We start from the raw sequence: 22,794 nt of genomic DNA on the forward strand, positions 1-22,794 counted from the left end.
TCGGATTTGGTGTGAACAAAAAGTAATTCCCCTGTTTTCTTAGGCATGGATACTAACTCTAAAAAACATCCGTGAGTTTCTTTTTCCGCAGAACACGGAGGCAACCAATCACTGCGAACGGATGATTCCCAGCGAACGACGAAGCGCAGGATACGATTCGATCTGAATAATGCAACGTGCCCAGGGACAATGAGCTCAGGTTGTTTCCGTGTTCTGCAGGAAAATGTACTCACAGACTTTTCTGAGAGTGCTAACGCGGATCCGATATAAACAAAAGTAATTATTTTTTTTCTGAGGCTTTCACCAAAAACAATTAATTACACGTACAACATGCGACAACTTACTACATCAAATGAAGATAATTTCATTCCCAACAATCACGGACATATTCCACTTGCGCCATCTATCTCCAGACGCCTGTACTTTGTAAAATTTCAATAGGAAAATGCGTTTTCTCGCCATAAAATAAAAATGAGCGCACAGTTATCAAAGCGCCTCCAGGCATGAGTTCTTGATCGGCGTTTACATCGCCTCGACAGAAAAAAAACAACAACAACAACAACAACAAAAAAAAAAAAACAGCCTAAAAAAGAGTGCAAGGTGGTTCCAAAGACGATTACAATTCTGCTCAGTTTACGTGGAAAATCTCGACAGCGAGACGAACTTTGCGGTAAAAAATTCATCTAGGCAGACCCCTGAAAAAAGGATAAGGCATTATAAAATCGTTCAGCCTTTCCACTCTTGTGAAGAAGGAAGACCAGCGGAGCTGTACTCGATACCCTGTGTGCTTCTTCTTCGTCGTCGTCTGTTTTTCGCGCTGTTTCCTGCGATGAATTCCCACCAACGCGCCCAACTATCCATTCTTCTATTATAACTGGAAAAGTTGGCGCCATCTACGAGCGACGCGGAAACCATACTGGTTGTGTGCTTGCCGCCGTCGCTTATAGATGGCGGTAGCTGTTCAGGCAGATTTGTGTCGACATACCGGACACGATCCTTGGGAACCTAGCCCTTAACAGCTCCGCTGTAAAAGTAAGCGTTGATTAAGAAGGCCGGGACTATGCCCGACTCTTTCAGCCAGGTTGACTCACGGTAGTACCATTCAGAAAAGTCTGAACGCATTTTGCGCGACATACCTCCACGAGCCGCACCGAAAGACCACACTCAGGATCATAGTTTAAGCTCGTCGCGCTGTCTGCGGTGTGGCGCAGCGGTTATCCCGCCGGGCTTGCATTCCGCTATCCTGGGTTCGAACCCACTCAAGTTCTTACTGATTCGGTGCATCTCGGCGGTATTGTGGACCATCGTGGCGTAGACAAATCCTTTTTCCCACGCTTTTATTATATATACTTTGACCCGCAGATTACAACCTCTTTTCGTATTTAAATAGGCTTTGCGCGTCGGTGCTGAAGATTTCTAACTTTTGTCTACATATTTTGCATGCATTTTTTTTTTTCACTCTCGTAAACCAGCACGAAGTTACTTGTCGCAATTTCAATAGGGTATGTCTTTGGGGTGTTGTTTTCGCCTTTTATATTTTTGAAAAATCGGGCGCTATTCTTATACCTGGCAATCCAGAAAAAAAAATCTGCTCTCCAAGGAGTCATTCCAGGATTCAGATCTTGACGGGTTATATTTAGAAAATATCAGTAATTTCATATAAAAGTTACTATAGCGCGTTGGTTTCAGTGCGTGATTATTTTTATTTACACTAAGGAAATCAAACAATGTACACATAATACGCAGAAACATAGTGTTCGAGCTCACATGATATTTCTTTTTCTCACATGTGTCTAAAGACCCGGCTCCGGCACCACTATTCACCCCTACCGTACTCCCCACCCTTCATTTCCCTACAAATGACCCGAGGTCAAGGTAATGAGAGAGCAATTAAAATACTTTAGAAAAAAATAATTGAATTGCCTCTTGAAGTTAGCGCAGGTCCTCTTAAAACTTAAAACATTGTCGGCGCGATATTTATTCGCTAGGGCATCGTAAAACTCTAAAAAAAAGCTCGTCCGTCTATTTTGCCGCGCCACACTCGGAGAACCAATCGGCGCAACTTACGGAGGCAGCCCAGCGAACGACGATGCCGAAACATATGTTTAGACCAACAAACGCAGTCTGGGTTGTGACATTAAGCAATGCAAGCGTGACGTTTTGCATTGCTTAATGTCACAACTCAGACTGTGTTTTTTGGTCTAAACATATGTTTCGGCCTCGTCGTTGGCTGAACTGCCTCCGTAAGTTCCGCTGATTGTCTCTACGAGTGTTGTGCGGGCAAGTAGAAGCATGGGGTTAGCTCAGATGGTAGAGCGCTCCAGTGGAAATGGAGAGGTCCCGGGTTCGATACCCGGACGAGGCGGGCTTTTTCGGTCGCGCACCAGTCACTAGCTTTGTTTAGAGATTTGTGTTTGTCCTTTGTCCCTCTTGTTCCCCTTCTTCACGGATTATTTTCGTCATTCTTGTAGAGCTCGCTGTCACCTTTGCATTTAATTGTATACCAAGGTCTACTAATTAACTTTCTGACATCGCAAAAATGCTAGACTTCACGGCATTTGTCCGAATGATGTAGATCGATTCGAGGAAACGGCTTTCCGTGAAGTGTGTGGCAAGCGGGCAACAATCTCCGCGCTGACGCCGGCAGTAATGTTCAAAGTGCTCGCCGCGGGCACAAGCTCCCGATGCACCGATCCCCATAAATGTCACCTCGTTGAATGGAACGACCTCTGATTCAATGTCCGATACCCAATGAAGAGTGTGTATATATCACAGTGCAAATTTGTATGCATTAAAATTAGTTACATGCTGCCTGAGTCTACAGAAAGCAGCAGGAATGTTAGAAAGTTTGTGTTGCATGCTCTTGCAGATACTTGCTCTTCAGAATGTGTTTGTGTTTGTTTCCTTCAGCTTCGTCAATCCATAGACGTCTAACGTTTCGGATTTTTTAATAAACATAAACGTCTAATGTTTCGGAATTCATATCTGTTTTGTAATACCATATTGAGATGTTCGATTAGATATGTTCAATATCGGAAAAATAGAAACAAAAAAAAAAAAAACAAAAAACGCCGAAGATCAGGAAAACAATGCCGAAACTTTGACTGGGACCATTTTGTCCCGGTTAGCACTTGGGCCCACCCCCTCCGGGATCATATTATCCGGGACCATACTGTCTGGGATCATTATACGGCGGTAGCCGTATAATGATCCCGGACATTATGGTCCCGGATAATATGGTCTTGACCTTTGATCTTGAATTGGGAGTCTTGGACCCTTGGCCGCTCCTCCTCCTCTGCTTTCCCATTCCCGTTCACACCTTGCTCTCTCCCTTCGGGCCCCCCTTCCCTCCGTCCAATCTTCCTCCCCTCGTTCGTCTCTCCTCCGTCCCCTCTTCTACCCAGCTTCCTCTCCTCCTTGCTCCGCCCGGTTCTTCTCCCCTTTATCTTCCTCTTCCTTCCCGCTCCCAAACCACCTCATTCTCGGTCATCTCTCTCTTCCATCCCCCTCCTTCCGTTTTCTCTCTTTCTTGCGTTATCGTGCGTTCGCGGACTTCGACCTTTACTCTTGGCCTTCTCCTCGCTCTGTCCACCTTCCTTCGCCACCTCCTCCTCGCTCGCACCACTCAGCTGCCACCCTCTTGTTCTCCTTCTCTGCCTATGAGATGACGGCTACCGCCGGCCATCTCACTTGCAGTATGTTGCAATGAGCGACCACTTTTTTCCGGGATCATATTGCCAGGACCCGTCATCCGCCACTGAATGAACCTAGAGTGGGCTGTAGGACCGTTCGTCGAAAGACAATAGACTGATCTCACCAGCTAGTTCGAGTACGCCATCGCTGCCGAAATGCATCGTGGGAGCTGTAGTCTTTCTGCACGCGCGACAACCCTGCTGGAGGTCTGCGCGAGCAGAGCACGAGGCGGCATGAGCTGTCTCGTGAACTGGGCCGGCTTGCTAGAAACAGCGTCTCAGCTGAGACTGGGTTAAAGAAAGCACTGCCAAAGCCAGCGCACGAGCTGCGCGGGACTCAAGCTGCGTCTCAAGACGCTCGAGCGCCCCAGTCTTTGCAGTGCTTTCTTTCACCCAGTCTCAGCTGAGACGCTGTTCTAGCAAGCCGGCCCTGGTGTCTGCCTCCTACGAACTACAGTTATGGCAGCGTCACGCATGCGTGGAACGCTTGGTGAGATCGGTCTATTCGTAGCAGGTCATCTGGTGATAGGGCAAGTCGTCACATAAGAGGGTTCTCAAACTGTGGTTTTCGCGCAAAAAGGGGCCCGCGCTTGTTCGAGGGTCGCTTCACTGAATGAAAATCGTCGCGAGGGGTGCCCTTGAACCTAAAGTTTTACCAATTTTCTCCTGCTTCGGTATTTGCTACAAATAATGAAACAATGTATTACAAAAAATGTTTTGTATGTGCTTGTCGTCAATGGCAGAATGCAGGACAGATTCTCAACCGAACACCTTGGAATTTCTTCAACCGACCCTGACATTAGCACATTGATCTCTTGGCATAATACAAACACATACAACACGTTTGTTTATAACATAATTTTGGTTTATATACATTAAAGGTACCTACCCACGACAGAGGGCAGGAAACGCGCAGCAAGTACAAGGCGCATTAAATACATTTCGAGAGCAGTGAGTTCCTTAAACACACAAGTTTTGGATAGAAGAGGTCTGTGCCTCTTTTACCTTTTCGCTGTAATGAACCCTTTCCGCCTCACTTTGACGGAGAAGCACGAACATTATTAAAACAACGAAAAGAAAAAAACGCGAACTGAAACGGGTGTTGACAACTGGGCATCCAAATGTGTTGTTGGTGCGGGACGCCGCGCCTTTTGCCTAAACTTTAACACGCACGCGAGGCGCCGCTCGCGCCGCTAGAGGCGCGCGCGTTTGTTTTAATCAGGAGTACCAAATGAAAAATACCTTTCACCGCGGGGGAAGGAGGGAGGACGTTATATGGGGAGGAAAGTATGGTTGGAGCGTTGTAGAGGGGGAAGTGGGTGTGGTCTTCCTACATCGTGGGTGGGGTCTAGAAGAGTACGCAGAAGCGGGAGAAAGGTGAGGGGTCCAGGGGAAGAGTGAGGTTGGTTAGAAACATGGGGTGGGTAGAGGATCAAGGGAAAAAGAGAGTTGGGGGGAAAAGGAAGGAGGACAAGGGGGCATGAGGTAGGTGGAGGGTGAAAGTAGGTGGTGGGGATGTGAGGAGAGGGTGATATCATGGTCTACGGCTATGGGAAGGGGGAGGCTGGTGAGAGCTGGTTATGGGACCACCGACACTGAGTGGGCTGTTTCGGGTAAAGTTTCTTTGTGCATTTCGACCGATAATATCTGTATTAGCCTCGAGTACAAGACGCAATAGTACGAACACGCATGATTTTGTCTATTAATTCTACCTTATGGGCAACGGGACGATTTGTTCGTGCTCACACAGAAGGTGACTGCCAGGCAGTCCACGCTGTCGATATACCACACGAGCGAGGCCATAGGATCACGGGCACTAAGGATACTTCAACCGCACGAGCTACCACGAGGGAACATTTCATTTCACGGTTAATAAAATTCTACTTCTCTTTCAAGAGTAAGTTCCTACACTGAGACCGCGCAGCGATGGAGCTCAAGCTGAGCTCTAGGGCCCAGGAATCCTAGATTTAAATCCCACCGGTGCATGTCGTGATCTGGATGAGCATCGTATACCGGCGTGCGGTCGTCTAAACAATTCAGCGTGACACACGTTAAAGACCCCAGGCTTGCAGTTCTACTGCACTCACGAAATTGTTCATTTACAGTGGAGACGCGAGACGCCCTTGAGACAGACTAACGGTCCACTGTCTATACACACATGCAACGCCAGGGTATGCATGATCTGGTTTTGAAAACACTTCGTGTCTCATAGACATAACCGATAAGTGCAGGTACAGCCAAAGCAAGCCCGAGACACCGCCGAAAGTCAGTGGATGGGAATACACCTATTGCCAAATTCCCCAAGCATCAAGGAGAATGCTGGGAGTAAATGTACACGCGCCACATGAGCTCGCCTTCCCCGTATAAAAGATTCGGAGTAAAACACCAAAATAAAGCGTTGACGAACGCGCGTGCAAGATGCGATTTGTTTTAGGCATTTGCTTTAGAAAAGTTACTACTGCATGCTGACGCCAGCACGTGCAGCGCGTGTAACTATACTCGCAGAATGCTCCTTGGTGCTTGGGTAATGTAGCAGAAGGTATACTAACAAGAACTGCAATTTCTAGAAGGAAAAAAAAAATAAACCAAAGAAGTTTGAACGTGCGCTAGTCAAAGTTCAGCTTGTTTGTTTTTTAATCGGGGAACTAAGTACTAAAACGTTCCAAAATACGTTCAATGTTGTTTTTTTTTTCTTTTTTTGGAGAGATGACCTGCGACAAAAAAGACGTGGCAACACCCCCCCCCCAAAAAAAAAAAAAAAAGAAGAAGAAAAAACAAGAACAACGACACCAACAACAACAATTGACGCGGGTGCACTGCACTTCCTTACTGTTTGTGGGGCAGAAGACGCAGCGGCTTCGAGAGTCCTGGCCCTTCGATAACGAAGTAAGCTTTGTTGAGCGGCTTCGGGAGAGGGTTCTTGAAACTTGCTCGCACGTTGAGCTGCTTATTCACGGATGGTTCTCCCTCGATCTGCGGACAAGAGAAAGGGCCCAGTTGTCGTCGCCGTCGCAATGTGACCTTAGACACGAGTTTCAGCGAAATCACGGTTCGCACATCGAATTCCCGAGATTCACTTTTTGCGTTCGTTTACGTTTGCACCCGATCTGAGTGGGCGTCATCTACTTAAAATCTGGAGTCTATACTAGACGACTAGCTTTTGCGTGGTAGGATCGTCATTGAGCCCGTTTTATTGAGAGTTAAACAGGCACGCAAGCTGATTAGCGTATAAGTTTGTTGCACACAGACTTCAAAGCTACCCTTTTAAGCTGATTTCACAAGTAGGACACGGTACCCTATAAGTCACCGGCCAACTTAATTGCCTGTCTATGTCAGCTCTGTAACACGCAGGTTTTCACGAGAACTAGCGCAAAAAGGGCGCATTATAAAGCTACGCATTCATTCCCGTTCCTCCCTCAACTATAGCTTAGCAGAACTCTTGAGATCCTGCATTGTCCTTGCAAATATGGCTACGTTGTGACGACAGATCTTCGGACGCTTGGGTGAACAAGTGAAAAGTACCTAGTCCAGGAACGCGCAGTATTGTGAATCATGTCATTTAACACATGAGACTGTGCTGTAGAAAAGGAAAGCTTTTAGTCGAAGGAACAGACACAGAAGGGAACGTCTCATTTTCTGCACAACAGTCTCAGTGTTACACGTCATCATTAGCTACGGCCAGCTCGCCTGCACACTCACAGTCTTTTCAGTATAGTGAAGTCTGCAAACGTTCCAGTCACCACAGTGTTAAGAACGATCCCAACACTCGTGTTTTAGCAGAAAAGAATTTGAGTCGGACGACTCTTGAGTAAAACAGCCCGTTTAGTCCAACTAGTAAAGAGCAATTTTTGTTGTTGTTCTCGGCTAACCAATTTGCAATTTGGAAAGAGTGGAACCCTTTTCCGCCGGATGGAGAGGCTTAGGTGTCCGCTAGGGTGCGGCCGCGACACCGAGCGAGGGCACGAGCACCTCACTCAAGGGCCCGACACATTCATCCGTTCCAAAAGCTTTCGAACTGACACTTGGGAAAATGGAGAATTGGGAACAAAGCAAAAAGCTCCCAAGTCAACCCAGAATGAAGATGTTAAGCTGCAGGAAGACACAGAAAGGTTACCTCAATCTTGACGTCAGGCATGCGAACCCTGAAGTCGTCTTGGGCAAAATACTCGAATTTAGTTTCCTTTATCGTGGCCAGAGTGGAGATGTTGAACAGGGCTTGATCCAAAAGGGCCTTCTCGTACTCCTCATAAGTCACCAACATACCCACCTCCTCCTCTGAAAAATGCATTCGAAAAGACCTTATTTCCAAGGAAGTACACCGCACGAGCAACGCCACCATCACGTTGCTGGACTCTGACGGAACTATACGCGCTTACTGTGACGCCATGTTGGGCGTATGCCCTGTGCTTCAGGTTCTCAGTGGACCAATTAATGTTTACGAGAAGTCACCTTATAGAGTAGAAAACTGCGCATAGTATGGTAAACGACACTCCGTAAACACGGGAAATGCCACGTGTACGTCGCTTCTTTCATAAACAACAGTTTCACGTGACGTACTCCGGTTTAGAACTCTTACGAGAATTTATACCTTCGCCTTAAGTTTTTCTACATGAGCGGAGCAAGTGTTTTCCTGGTATCTACAATCATGGTTCTTGAGTATAGACGAGGGCGTAGCCACGCGTGTCATGCTTCTAAGATTCACCTCAATTAGCATCTACACAAATGAATAATTGTAAGCATATACAAACAAATAAATGAAAAGGCGCAAACGGTTCACCGGCATGGCCGCCCACGGCTTTTTTTTTCGAAAGTGAAAGGCGCGAAGAATTCAAGCGCTTAGGAGGGGGTAGAATTGGCACTTTGCTGACGGCCTATTAACGGGAAACATAATGGCAATAAAGAGAAATGACGTAAATGACCTAAGAGTGGGACATACTTGAGTTGGGCTTGAGATGAACCTCGTAACTCTCGTCCTTGACCTGCTTTTTCTTATTGCCGGTATAATGGACGGCTTCCACCCGTATGATAACATGCGCCGTGTAGTTCTTCGTCGGGCTCTTGTTCGTCACCTTCAATTTAACCTGCAATGAGAAACACGGGTCCCTGTACTTACGCAACCAGCTTTTCTAGGTCGCCCTGGTCGCATTTTCTTAATTACAAAAGGTAATAAGTCAAATCACATTTAAAACTACGAATCCTCATAGATGGGCAGTATCGCGATACAAAGGCATCGCGATACTATTTTAGAAATACATTTTATATTTATATCTCTGTATCGCCATACAATTTTTCAAATGTATTTTGTATTTTTGTATCGAAATACATTTTCGGGTGCATTCCTGGTATCGCGATACTATCAAGGGTGGATGTACACTCGAAAAAAAGCCCGTGCGCCTACTTTCCCGCACTACACTCGGAGAGCCAATTGCCGCAACTTACGGAGGCAGCTCAGCGAATAACGATGCCGAAACATATGTTGAGACCAAAAAACGCAGCCTGAGTTTTGACATTAAGCAATGCAAGCGTGACGTTTTGTATTGCTTAATGTCACAACTCAGACTGCGTTTTTTGGTGTCGTGTGTCGTGCGGGAAAGTAGACGCACGGGCTCTTTTTAGAGTGAATCTCGTTCAATATTTTTTAGAGTCGTTTATTCATTTATTTATTTACTGATACTACTACCTTCTCATTGTAGGCCTTGTATGACTGGCCCCTTTTTAGGGGGTAGAACATAAAAAATGCAAAGAAACAATAAGTAAAAAGGGAAAAAGCAGGATGACTAAAGGTGGCACATTTGCATTTCGCGTGTTGATACAAGTTGTAAAAGCAGTACATTTTGAAAAACACTACAAAAAAAGGACTTGATAATTGAAGAAAACAGAGAGCACTAACAACAGGAATAGCCAGGCGCAATCAATGAGCAAACACAAGACGCAGTACTTTGGAAAATGAAGCGATGTTCTCTAATGGCAGTTTTTTTATGCAGCTTACTGCTGTTTTTTTAACAATTACAATGTTATCAGGGTTGCTTTTTCGGTAGAAACTCAAGCTAAGAGACAGTAATAAAGAGGCGAGTGTACGAGGCTGCGATGGAGTTGTCACTTGATTCAGGTGGGAAGGAGATACTGTTCTATTCAAAATGCCAACTGATCTGGATATCTATCATGCTTTGTATGGTAGGCCATTCGTCAATCTAGCACTCTGTGGGGCATCTGTTCGTCACCTCTGGTATATGCATATACATGCGAGGAAGAGGCACGTACTGTGAAAGGCGATCCGATCACGATGTCGTCGACAAGCTCGAAGTCGAAGCCCACGTCCTCCATATCGTCATTAAGGTAGTACCGAGAATAGGCGTGGTTGCACTTGCGCAGTGCCTTGAGCATCGCGTTCCGCTCTTCAGCCGTACCTGCGAGTACGGGCAATACTACACTGCGGGGAGAGCCCGAAGCAGAAGTCGATGAAGCGCTGGACCACTCCTATCCGGTAGGGTGCCTGGAACGCGTCTCCGACTCCTGTGTTTACCGCATCCATAAAAAGCGGTCCCTCGATTTCCGCCTGATGACGTCATACAAGCGTCATGCTCTCGCAGATCGATTGTTTGTGGCAAACGCCTGTTGTGCTGCAGGTCGCTCTCCAGTGTGGCAGTCCACTGAAGCTTCGGCAGCCAGGCGTTGAGACGCCACGACAACAGCGACACTGGCGTTTGCTCGAGCTTTTTGCCAGCATTTCTACGACCAACCGCCAGGATCACGACATCCGACAGCATGACACCCCCGGCTTTTGGGACGTCATTTGTTGGCACTTCGGGACCACTTCGGGCACTTTCGGGACTACACCGGTCGGAGACGCGTTCCAGGCACTATACCATTCAGTACACAAGTGCCATCAAGGCGGTGCACGAAGGGATACACTTGAGCTAGCAGGGCATCGCCGGCGGCGCCGGCCGCCAGTGTAGACCAATACAGGTAGAGACTGAGAGAGAGGAGGAGATGAGATGGGCGGCGGGGCTCTCATTTATGGACGGACGTGAACTGAATAAGAACTCTCTCTCTCTCCCTCTCTCTGAAGAATTTATCTAATCCCTCTTCCCACAATTGTCAGTGATACACACTTGCTCACACGCGACAGCAGACCAATAGCTTGCGCGGCATCGCGTGTGAGAAGCGCCATGAGTCAAAAATGGCGATGCGTAACCAGCATCTGATACGAGTCCCCGCGGCACGATTAAACGATGACGGCATACTATGATAAGTTGGAATATTCGGCGCTTTTGAAGTCGATAAGGCAAGATAGCGTTCCCAACGTCCATAGTTCATTGAGCCGCTTGGTGTGGATGCGCTATACATACAACACTACAGCGACCCCATCTTCAACGTCTGCTTGCAGACAGGCGTTCTACTACCACTGATATCACAGAAGTCAGCACACAACAGCGCTCAAAGGGACTTCTACCATTAAACGTCTAGCACGCTCAACGAGCATCCGCCGGACTGTCGACGCTCGGAGCCACGTTTTTAGATCTGCTCATCGGGAGCCTTGGAGCTCTAAAACGTCAATACTGGACAATAATGACAGCGAGGCCCGGCTGCCTCTCGTAGGACTTCGAGCTCGTTCAGAACACAACCACCCTTCCAGTACACCCTGGGTAGGATGCCTGCGTAGCCATATTATCCCACTGAAAAAACTCCATTAGCCTCCCGGCAGACGGAGCGGTGTTACGACTTCAACTAAAGAGATTCAATGTTGCTGGGCTGGCGGCCCTCCCAGAGCGGGGATAACATGTGAAAATAAAAAAATAAAAAATTACACGGTCTTTTTTACCGCTAAAATAAACTAGGCATCGCGGAGCGCTCATTCTCCGCCTAAAGGTAGAGCTAGAGGTCACAACCAGATGCCAAAGTTTCAGCCCGATCCGATACCTTATTCAAAAGTTATAAGTGATTTTCTGAAAATTTCAATGAGAAAATGGAGCCCATTTTTGCCCGTTTTCGGTTTTTGGTGCCCATAGAGCCCCATGTATTCAAAAACTCCGTCGGCCGCCATTTTCCCATTGAAATTTTCAGAAAATCACTTGTAATTTTTGATCAAGTTATGGGATCGGGCTGAAACTTTAGCATCTGGTTGTGACCTCTAGGGCTACCTTTGGGCGGAGAATGAGCGTTCCGCGATACCTAGTTTATTTTTGCGGTAAAAAAAGATTGTGTAAAGTTTCTTTTGTGACACCCTGTACATGCAGCCGTTTATGAGATATTACGCAGGGCATTACCAGTTGTGAAATGACGCGAAATAACTTTAAGCACACGTAAGGTCCCGCGTTTCGTAAAGTAGGTTGACGAATATGTGCGCCAACGTCAACAACATACAAAGTCGACACATCTCAGGAAAAAGAATGGTGGCGGTGGCCAGCAAGCAACATTGAGGCGCTTCAACATCGTATGTTGAAGCGCGTGGGAATCATATGTTTGTCTTTTAGGGGCGAAGCTCCTTGGGTGCTAGCCATGTCCGTACGTCCGTCCGATGTCCGGCGTCGGGTGCTCGTGTAGGGCAAAAAAAAGAAAAAAAAAAAACGCATCTCCAGGTAGTGAATGATGTTGATTGGGGCGAAGCTCTGGTGGTGCTTGTCTGCGTAGACGGTGAGCCGCAGCATGCCGAGCCTTTCGTTCGTTTTCATCCATGTCAGAAAGAGAATGTGTGGTATGGAACGTGGTTATATACGCATTTGAGCATTTGACCGCAGCGTCACATGGATGAAAACGAACGAAAGGCTCGGCATGCAGCAGCTCAGCGTCTACGCAGACAAGCACCTTCAGAGCTTCGCCCCAATCAACATCATTCACCACGTGGAGATGCGGTTGTTTTTTAGACTTAGGTTAGGTGGCGCAAGCTACCGCCCGTTACAAAGGGTGCCCTTAACGTTCATCCGTGAGAACCACGTGGTCTTCCCGCGTGAAGTTGGCAACAGGAGTCGAATGCTTACTTTCGGGATACTTGTAGTTGTCAGTTATGTCTTCCCGCTCGAATCGGCCGGCAGCCTTTGTGCTGATGGAACGTCCTATTCTGCAAGTGAAGGTTCAAGGATCGCGCTCTCGGTCAGGTTTTCGGAATGATACGCTACAAAGAAGGCTGTTAAACGGGCTTGGGCGACTTCAGAAATATACCTGAATTACAATTCGTGTACGTACCAAAAGTAGTTGATTAGAATTAGAATTACTAGCGTACAAAAGGTGACTAATTACAACTGTGCATTACTTCCTAAAAGTAATGCAATTACTTCGTAATCAGTTTCTTTTGAGAGGTCTACCCGACTTCAGTGATGTTGATGCAATATTATTATTGTGCTCTGAGATTTAACTTTGCCATTTCCTTGTCTGTCCACCCCAGGATTCACTACATGGTTATTTAAATTCATCAGATTCTGTGCTTTTGTTTTGCCTACGTGACTACAGGTATGATAGGTACAGCTGAGTTCAGAGTATGATACGAGTCGGGCTTTTCTTACTTTTCAACGCCATTAAGATTGATAGTGTTCGTTTTGGCATGACAGTTCAAAGTAAAAGCGATATAAAGTATTAGTGTTAGTAGGCACTGAGAGAATCTCATGGAGGCTCGAACTCTTAATTATTTTGAAAATGACCGAGGTATAGTCGTGATCAGATATTAAAGATAGACATCCCAGTCGCATCATTTCGGTTTTTATCTCAATCCTGAGAATGAAAGGTTAATTATATCGCCTTCTGTGCATCTTATGTGCCCTTCTACGGGCACTATGGCTTCGGCTGTTGCTCAGCTGAGCGAGCGCCCATGGTCAGCACCCTGGCGCAGTTTTTTCTAAGCGCCACGAGTTGACAGAAGGGCAATAAAGCGAACTCTCTGAGGTAGTTTCGCCTGTGAATGAGTCGATAAAACGAAGCTCCAGCGTGACGACATCACGATATAAAAAGCAGTTCTAATTGTAGCTTAAATTTCTCGCAATTACTGAGGCTGAAATGTAATTGAATTAGGAAATTCATTCTAGTCAAAAGTAATGAATTACAAATATAAATTAATCTAAAAAGCAACTAAATTATAGCAACTATATAATGAAATTTTGCCCCAGTACGATGTTCACAATGAGCCGCAAAGCGAGCTGTAGGCACATTTCCAGGATTAAAGGGGAATAAAAACGGTGCCTACTGGTCGGTCGTTTTTGATATCAGTTTCAGTGGCTGCATGGGTCCTTGATACCGCCAGTAGATTTCATCCGCATTCACTTCGGCGAAGATGAAGGTGCCGTCGTAGGGTTTCAGGATCTCCGCCCTCTTGATGGCCTTCACGCTGGCTGGTCCGCAGCGGAGCACACCTGTTGTGTTCGCGGCACCGTGTCGTCAAATCGTTCGCACAGACCCGTTTTATCCGCTGTAAAGATTGTCGGGTGTTTCCGCCCGTGTGGTCGAAACCACAGAACGTGCGCCGCGAACGCCAATTCAAAGATTCGTCGACGGATTTATTGTTGACGAGCGCATAAGTCTGAGTGACGCAGTGCTTGTGTTTAATGCGTGAGCTGGGCTCGACTGACGTGCATGGGCACCGCGGATGCATCACAGTGAAAAGGCGGAGAACGTTCGAAGGAAAGGAGGTAAGAAATAGTCCGTTATAATTTTAAAAATTTTGTACCGAAAAGTAGGATTTATGATTTCTACCCTCGTGTATACTATAGTTTTCTTTTGGCCCGCTAAACGATATGCGATTAGTAAAATCCCAATTTATCCGAGACCAAAATTCATTTCATGGACCCTTTAAAGCTCTCAGTGAACATAAAAACATAAAAGGTAACCTAAAAAAATATGAGAAGGCCTTTTTGCGCACTGCCACGTGATTAGAATCTCTACGGACTCAGGCAACCATGTTTTCTTGCGGTTACGTGATGCCTGGTTCATACATTTGTGCTTCAGTTAGATCCACTGCGTTGCAACCGCTTACACTGGCACCATCTATCGGGTACCACTGGAACACTTCGGATCGGCGTATATTTACACATCGTTCTTTGGCCGGTGTGATCGACGATGTTCTATGACGATGTTCTAGCTAGGCGAGCATTTCACACGGATAGGGCGGAGATTTGAACTCTCAAATATACTGGAAAGCATTTCAATCTAATGATACGCGTATCGGGATAAGTGTTCCAGGGTAACACGACAGATGATGCCACTGTACCAATGTATTCTCTCACGCCGTTCGCTATGTTGCATGCACGAGGAATAGGTGCGGAGCGCAAGCTCGTCTGCTTCTCGCGCGAGGGTTGCGGTGACTTCAGAACGCCGATCTCTGCTTGACTCCGACTGGAAGGATTGCGGGTAGACCTCGAGGCACCTAGCACTCAGCCATCAGGTCTGCCCACTATCCTCTCCCTCAAAGCCAATCAGAGCGCGGTGTCGTTCGGACGTCACCGCAACCTCTGCGCAAGGACCAGACGACTTGCTCTCCGCGCACGTTCGTTGTTGCACCCGAAACATTAGACAGTTTTAGTGGACCGTACGCTATAGCTTTGCGTACGCAAGGAGATTGCGGGTCGTGAGTGCGCATGCGCAGAACGCAATAGAAGGGCTAGCGTATTGCGTACGCACGCAACGCTGGGGATTTTGTGTTGCTGGCTAGCGGGCCTTGCGGGAAGCTCTCGAGAGATCTCGGACCCAACGAGAGCGCCAGTTTCAAGATGGCGGTTGCCTCGACTGGCGCGCAGCAAGGGCGACGTGGTGTTTTCGAAGTTCTGTGTTACGTGAAATTGCGTGGTGTTCAGCTCAGCGATTCTTTCTGGGACCTACCGCGGTCGATTCAGATCGCCCTGCAGCTGAAGGAGTGCACAGTGGAAATGTTCGCCGCTCGCAGTGTGCGTCGACGCTGCGATCTGCTCAACGCTAAGCCTATCCCCACAGTTCATCGCCGACGGACGAACGACTCTAAAAGAAATCGCCGAAGTTCTCGCTATGCACTGGACATCAGGGTCATGAAATTCATTTTGCGATAGCATTGATAAAAGGTGCCGTTTCCACGGGACGACTGACGGAGGCTCCGTGATCGAATTTGGCTACGCACTCGTACTCGTAGCCTCTGTACCCCGCAGAAAAGCGCGCTTGACGAGGCAGGTGTGGCTTGGTTTAATCTGAAATAAAATGATTGGAGACTTTTTCTTTTTCAATATTTCTTTCCAGGAGCATGGTTGCGCTATAAGCACGCGGAATTCTACGGCTCGAGCAAATTTAAGCAAGATCATGCGCGGTGTTCACTCGAAAACGTAACGCACAACTAAATTCGGTCCGAGCAGGTCATTTTTAGCGTACGCTATACTATTGCGTATTTCGTACGTAAGATGCAGCAAAGCTATACTAAAACTGTCTATTACTTTTCATATTTTGGCTTATCTAATATTACCCGCTTCAATTTGGAAAAAATAGATTCGCCACCAACACTCTAAAAAAAGTCTGTGCGTCTACTATCCCGCAAAACACTCGGAGTGTCAATCACCTCAACCTACGGAGGCAGCTCAGCGAATGGCGATGCCGAAACATCTGTGTAGACCAAAAAACGCAGACTGAGTTGTGACAGCGTGGCGTTTTGCATTGCTTAATGTCACAACTCAGACTGCGTTTTTTGGTCTAAACATATGTTTTCGGCATCGTCATTCGCTGAGTTGCCTCCGTAAGTTGCGCTGATTGGCTCTCCGAGTGTTGTGCGGGAAAGTAGACGCACAGATTTTTTATTAGAGTGAATGACGTCTTTCCTGGAAATGTCCAGCTTTGAGGCGTGCGAAACCGGTTTCCTCCCCGTACATACTTGGTTTCACTCGAAGTCCGACTCGATGGAGACAAACAATAAGCACCGCCAAAAGTGCTTCGTCACATCACTAGTTCTTTTTGCGGATAGGGTATATCACCGACTACACTCTAAAAAAAGCCCGTGCGTCTACTTTTCCACACAACACTCGCAAAGCCAATCGCCGCAACTTACGGAAGCAGCTCAGCGAATGATGATGCCTAACATAAGTTTAGACTACAAAACGCTGTCTGAGTTGTGACATTAAGCAATGCAAGCGTTACGTTTTGCGTTGTTTAATGTCTCATTTCAGACTGCGCTTTTTGGTCTAAGCATATGTTTCGGCGTCGTCATTCGCTGAGCTGCTTCCGTAAGTTTCGGTGATTGCCTCTCCGTGTGTTGTGCGCTAGAAAGTACACGCACGGGCTTTTTTTAGAGCGTAAACCAATCACACGGTAAATGCGCTGCGATCCTATGTGTTTTTTTAGAGCGCAGCTCTTAGGGGCCCGTTCCCGGCTTGAGCGGCGTCGGCGTCGGCGTCGGCGTCGGCGTAACCAAGGTCATCCCAAGGTCACGTGGCCCCCGAGGTCATCCCAAGGTCACGTGACCCCCAAGGTCACCCCAAGGTCACGTGACCCCTCCCCCAGGGTCACGTGACCCCCAAGGTCACGTGACACCCAAAAGTCACGTGACCCCCCTGAAGTCACGTGACCACCCAGGTCACGTGACCCCCGAAGTCACGTGACACCCCCAGGTCACGTGACCACCCCAGGGTCACGTGACCCCCGCCGAGGTCACGTGACCTCCCCGATGACGTCATCGTCACTGATGACGTCACCGGCGTCCGCATCGTCATCGACGTCACTGATGACCTCACCGGCATCCGCATCGTCATCATCACTGATGACGTCATCAGTCACGTCACTGATGACGTCACCGGCATCCGCATCGTCATCGTCATCATCACAGAAGACGTCATCAGTGACGTCACTGATGACGTCACCGACATCCGCATCGTCATCGTCATCATCGCTGATGACGTCATCGGAGTCCGCATCGTCATCGTCACTGATGACGTCATCAGTGACGTCACTGATGACATCATCGGCATCGTCACGTGACCCCCCAAGGTCACGTGACCCCCCCAGTACCCTTCCCTCCTCCTCCTCAAGAGCTGCGCTCTAATTCGGTGTTACAGGGAGTTGTAAACGGCTTTCACTTTTTTTTTGTCTTTTTCTGTGCGTGATTGGTTTTATGAACGAAAATGCGCGTTGGTTGATTCGTGTTCGTCACTTCGCTATTGCTTCCTTTTTTACTCTGGCCGGGGTGATATGATGCGATCCCGTAGGCTAGCTTCCAGCTACAATGAGACGATCGGGACGAGGACAAGCCATGTCATTATGGAGAACGACAGCGCGTGGCCCTGTCCTCAATAGGGACGTGGCAAACCCAAGCTCGAAGCACTCGACGCCGAGTTACCGTCGAGAAACAAAGGAGCCCACCGTCGGACGCCTCTTGCGGCGTGGAGTCGATCGCCTGCCAGCCGGAATAGTCCCCAGGCTCGAGATCGGGCCGGGTCATCCACACCTCGTTCCATACGTGGAAGTTCCTGGCGGGGAATCAACACATCTCGGATCAACCCGGGTTCAAAGCGATCAAGTCACGTGAGTAACGCGGGGCGTGAGCGGAGCGTCTCGTTTATCACTCCGCAGCCAATGAAATGGCGGCGTTGGCCGATAAGAGGGCCGAACAACCAATCACAAATCACCAAGCGTGAGCATAATGAGTCCTGTCTTTCTTAAAGGCCGACGACCAGACTCAAGATTCTGCAAGGCAGAAGATCCTCCTCGCCATGGGGGAGAAGGAAACAGGCAACGGCGGACAGAGTAGAAGGGGGTAGAGGAGGAAGCGAGAGAAAAGTGGAAAGCGCGAACTGGTCGTCGGTCTTTAAGCTCTCATTGACTATACGGGTAGACACCGAGGGAGAGGAGGAGACGAGAGCGCGAGTTCGAACGCGTACGAACGGTGGGAAGAGGCAAAGGCAGCTATAGCTTTGCGTCTACACTCTAAGGAATGCCTGCGCGTCTACTTACCCGCAAAACACTCGAAAGGCCAATCTCTGCGATCTACGAAATCAGCTCAGCGAATGATATGGTGGAACATCTGCTTAGACTTCAAAATGAAGTCTGCGCGGTGGCATTACGCAATGCAAGCATGACGCTTTGCATTGCGTAATGCCACAGCGCAGACTTCATTTTTAGGTCCGAAAAAGATGATCCGCCTCATCATTCGCTGAGCTGATTACGTAGATCGCAGAGATTGACTCTTCGAGTGTTCTGCGGGTAAGTAAACGCGCAGATATTTATTAGAGTGTACTCCCTAAATCATTCCAGTCGGAGCTCGGCTCTCTGGCGTACGTCTCCGCGCGCTCCAGTTATTCTCCTCTCCCTCAATTTCTACCCGCATAGCCAAGTGCACTCTGCTCAATGCAGTGATACGCTTGCCGCAGGCGGGAGGAGCAAGCAACCAAACAAACCTGGTTCGCTACGCCGATGCTGCAGTGGAGCTCTGGCACTGCGGATGTCATCTTAGGCGAACGTGGAGAACTAATATGCATGGTCACGTCGCAAAACGTGGCACGCGCCTGCGATGCCCGCTGTCGTTCGACACAGCGTCGCGATTCCACGAGAGCCCCGAGCGCTGGGGTTGGATGGGACAGGGGCCTACTCACCAGACGACGTCCTTGTTGAGCGTCTCGATACTCTTCCCGTGTTCGTCGTAGAACTTGTCCACCGTCAGGCTGTTGTGGGTGTCGTGGGCCGAGGAGTAGTTGGTCACACTCCTCGCCGGGATCCCCAAGGCGCGAAACACTGGTGGGCAAGAACAACGCATGCGAACGCAGCGAGAAACATTACTCGCATTCTTTCAATCCCGTTGATGCCGCGGGACGGAGGAAGGACAGCTAGGCTTCCGCATTATAAATTGGGCTCTCGGTTTGCGCGCTCTGTTACCTCCGACGACTATCTGAACGGTAGGTGCAGTGTTTATTTCACATACTTTTATGTAACTCTAAGAAACGATTAATTTAAAGAGAGATAATCTGGCATGGCATCATCTTTTATTGCTACGATCAAGCACGTAGCCAGGTTGGGGGGGGGGGGGGGGGGGGGGGACCTTGGCAACTAGCCCCCCCCCCCCCCCCCTCATACAGCCTTTTGTCGTGGCCGGGCCCCCCCCCCCGAAACAAAATCCTGGCCTGGATACGATTATACCTTTCAAATGGACCTTTTCCAAGAAGCGTTCTGCGCACGCGCGAGCGCCTGATGCCAAGCGGCGGAAGTAGGCACGAAAAATCGAGGAAATTCGGAAAGAGGCCGTGGATCAGCAAGTATAACACGTAATTGCAGCATATATATAATTGTGTTACTCAAAAAAAGAAAGTGGTAGCGTAAAAAAAAAAAAAAAGCTGCGTCGCGTTGGGCTCGCGACGCAGCTCAGAGAGCGAAGAAACTGGTAGCGTAGCTCCCATTATCGATTGGTAGCGCAGATAGATCACTTCTTCGATTTTTAGTTCGTGCAGCCACCACCTGGTGCCGCCGTTATGTGGAAAAGGTCAATTTCATACAAATTATACCATCGGCTAAACGGTTTGCCTTCAGGGTAGGGTCCTTCCTTAAAGAAACACTGTAAGAAAAGAAAAGTTGGGACACCTATATTAAAATAAAAATTGACCACGAAAACAAAAATCCGCAATATTTACGCCATTAGGCGCAATTTACGTGCAGAAGGTGGAGGTCGCAGCCCGCTAAGCCCCTCCCCGTGCTTACAAGGTGCTTACCGCTGTCACTGACTGGAGAGATGATTGACTTGTCAAACGTTGGTTATAAATTTGTATGGCTGTGCCGTGATAGTATTTTAATCGACTATTTGTTTATATTTGAGAAGCAAATAATCAAGATAGAGTCATTATTGTTTTGAAATGTATTCTGAGATTGCTTCTCCCGCTTTGGTTTGAAAAGTTAACTATACCATTGGGGGGGGGGGGGGGGGGGGGGGCGGGGGGGCTGCCGGCATATGCCGGCAGCCCCCCCGCCCCCCCCCCCCCCCCCCCCCAATGGTATAGTTAACTTTTCAAACCAAAGCGGGAGAAGCAATCTCAGAATACATTCTGAACGAGCTGGTCAATTTTTATAACTGCGAGTCGTTTTGTGTTCACAGAGGTGTTTAAAGGAGTTCTCCTCTACCGACATATTCTGCTGCAAACAACTGGAGCAAGTACGCGCCTTCGGAAGCGCTGTGCGGATACTTGTTCTCGTAGCGAGAGTGCTCTAAGCCTAGCGTCCCAGATCAACTATATAGATCGATCGGGCTTGATTTCTTTCTTTGTGCGTGTTTGTGCTGTATAAAGATGCCGGTTCCCGTAAAAGCGTCCCCGCTGCTCTGTGAATGGTGCGACTGTAGTGATTGCGACCATGGTTTCAATACCGGCAAGATAGTACCTACACAAGTAAGATTTTTCGAGCCATTTGGTTGGAGGCAGTCAGGCGTTCGGCTCGCATCAAGTTTGTCTAGGTTTGATCCCGTCATTTCGCTTCAAAAGGCAAGTGTTCTCAAGTTTTACAGTGCACCTGGCCTACCAAAGCGAATATTTTTACGTCGCGTTTTAATTTTGCCTCATGACGCTCGCCCATCTTGCTCACGGAAGCCATGTGAAAAAGAAAAAAAAAAAACAGTAAAGCTGGAAAGATTGCATATTTATTTCGCTCATTTTTTTTAGTCCTTTCGGTCGCTTACCGCACACCGATAGACGCTGACATACGCTTGTATAGGACCGTGGCTCGTGCATGATGGAAAGGACGCCGCTTTCATGATCGCGTCGTCTGAGTGTTGCAGACGTTTTTAGACGAGGGAGGAATAGCAGACGGACGGAGGCGAAAACGGGCGCCGACGCGCAGCTTTCGTCTCTGCGTCTCACGGGAATTGCATACAACTAATACAACGATAGACGGCGGTGAAATAGCAGACGATGCCGAAGGCTGCCGCGTTTCTGCACGCACGACTAGCAGGCGGTATTAGGCTTCCAGACTAGACACATCAGGCGTCGCGAAAGGGAGACTTCACGCTTGTTAGCGTGTACGGTTGAGCAGCCAAGCCGGTACACTCTAAAAAAAGTCTGCGCGTCCACTTTCCCGCACAACACTCGTAGAGCCAATCACCGCAACTTACTGAGGCAGCTCAGTGAATGACGATGCCGAAACATATGTTTAGACCAAAAAACGCAGTCTGAGTTGTGACATTAAGCAATGCAAGTGTGACGTTTTGCATTGCTTAATGTCACAACTCAGTCCGCGTTTTTTGGTCTAAACATATGTTTCGGCATCGTCATTCGCTGAGTTGCCTCCGTAAGTTGCGCTGATTGGCTCTCCGAGTATTGTGCGTGAAAGTAGACGCACAAACATTTTTTAGAGTGTATGCCGTAGTAATGGGCGGGGCCACTAATTTGTGGGCGGGGCTTAGAGCGAGCCGTGATCTCTACCTAAATTGCGTCGAACGGCGTAAATATTGCGCGAAATGATTTTTCTTTTTCTTGGAACAATTATTGAAAAAATGTGTCCTATTTATGCCATTTAAAAATATTTTTTTTCTTGCATTGTTTTTGAAAGCTGATTTGATCAATCACCTTTTTTTTTTTTTTTGTTCATTAGCTTTCATAGACGTCAATCAAACGATCGAAAAAAGGAGGTAAGACATAAATATAAAAAAATGAGGAGGACGACAAGCTTGTGTTTTCTTCTTCTAAGGGTTTTGTGAATTCAACTCTTACGAGCATGCCACAGCAAAAGAGTCGAACGACGAACCCGTGGTTGTGACTCCAGAGAAGACCCAGCACTGGGCATACTTGACGGGTTTCTTGGATTTTAGGTACTGCTGCAGAATGGCAGCGCTGCCCGTCCACGCGGCAGGATGCGTGCCGTTCGGGAAGGAAGTCTTCCAGCTTCCGTACAGGACTCCTCCCTCGTTCGCCTCGTTCACCTAGAGGTGAAGAAAAAGAAATGAAATACTGGTCCGACGCTAGTGTACCGCGTGTGTCGACGCCACAACAGCCGTGTCATAGGTTGAAACACTCAACGACGAGAGCGCAGCGGAGCGCGAAACGCACAATCGCGATCAACGTTAGTCCCATGTTCTGCGCATCTCTAAAGTATTAAAGATTTACCGACTGTAAAAAAAAAAAAATACAGGAAGATTTAATTGGCGGATTTTTAGGGAATGGTTAGCATGACCCTTGCGAAACGCCACGCACGCCTCTTT

General features: G+C 48.0%; 1 protein-coding gene across 1 annotated transcript in view; it reads right to left on the bottom strand.

Moving 5' to 3' along the window:
- The window catches only part of LOC8042145 (annulin), an 81,347-nt gene that overhangs the window by 693 nt on the left and 57,860 nt on the right, over nucleotides 1–22,794 (bottom strand). The window contains exons 8-16 of the mRNA XM_040206926.3: nucleotides 22,341–22,515; nucleotides 19,214–19,352; nucleotides 17,985–18,091; nucleotides 13,867–14,032; nucleotides 12,671–12,750; nucleotides 9,954–10,099; nucleotides 8,629–8,773; nucleotides 7,807–7,967; nucleotides 6,523–6,665 (exon numbers count right to left, since the gene is read on the bottom strand). Of these exons, the coding sequence (XP_040062860.3) occupies nucleotides 6,523–6,665; nucleotides 7,807–7,967; nucleotides 8,629–8,773; nucleotides 9,954–10,099; nucleotides 12,671–12,750; nucleotides 13,867–14,032; nucleotides 17,985–18,091; nucleotides 19,214–19,352; nucleotides 22,341–22,515 (1,262 nt within the window). The remainder of the gene's footprint in view (nucleotides 1–6,522; nucleotides 6,666–7,806; nucleotides 7,968–8,628; nucleotides 8,774–9,953; nucleotides 10,100–12,670; nucleotides 12,751–13,866; nucleotides 14,033–17,984; nucleotides 18,092–19,213; nucleotides 19,353–22,340; nucleotides 22,516–22,794) is intronic.

The sequence above is a fragment of the Ixodes scapularis genome, unplaced genomic scaffold, assembly GCF_016920785.2.
Source record: "Ixodes scapularis isolate PalLabHiFi unplaced genomic scaffold, ASM1692078v2 PGA_scaffold9__187_contigs__length_104089568, whole genome shotgun sequence".
NCBI classification, from domain to species: domain Eukaryota; kingdom Metazoa; phylum Arthropoda; class Arachnida; order Ixodida; family Ixodidae; genus Ixodes; species Ixodes scapularis.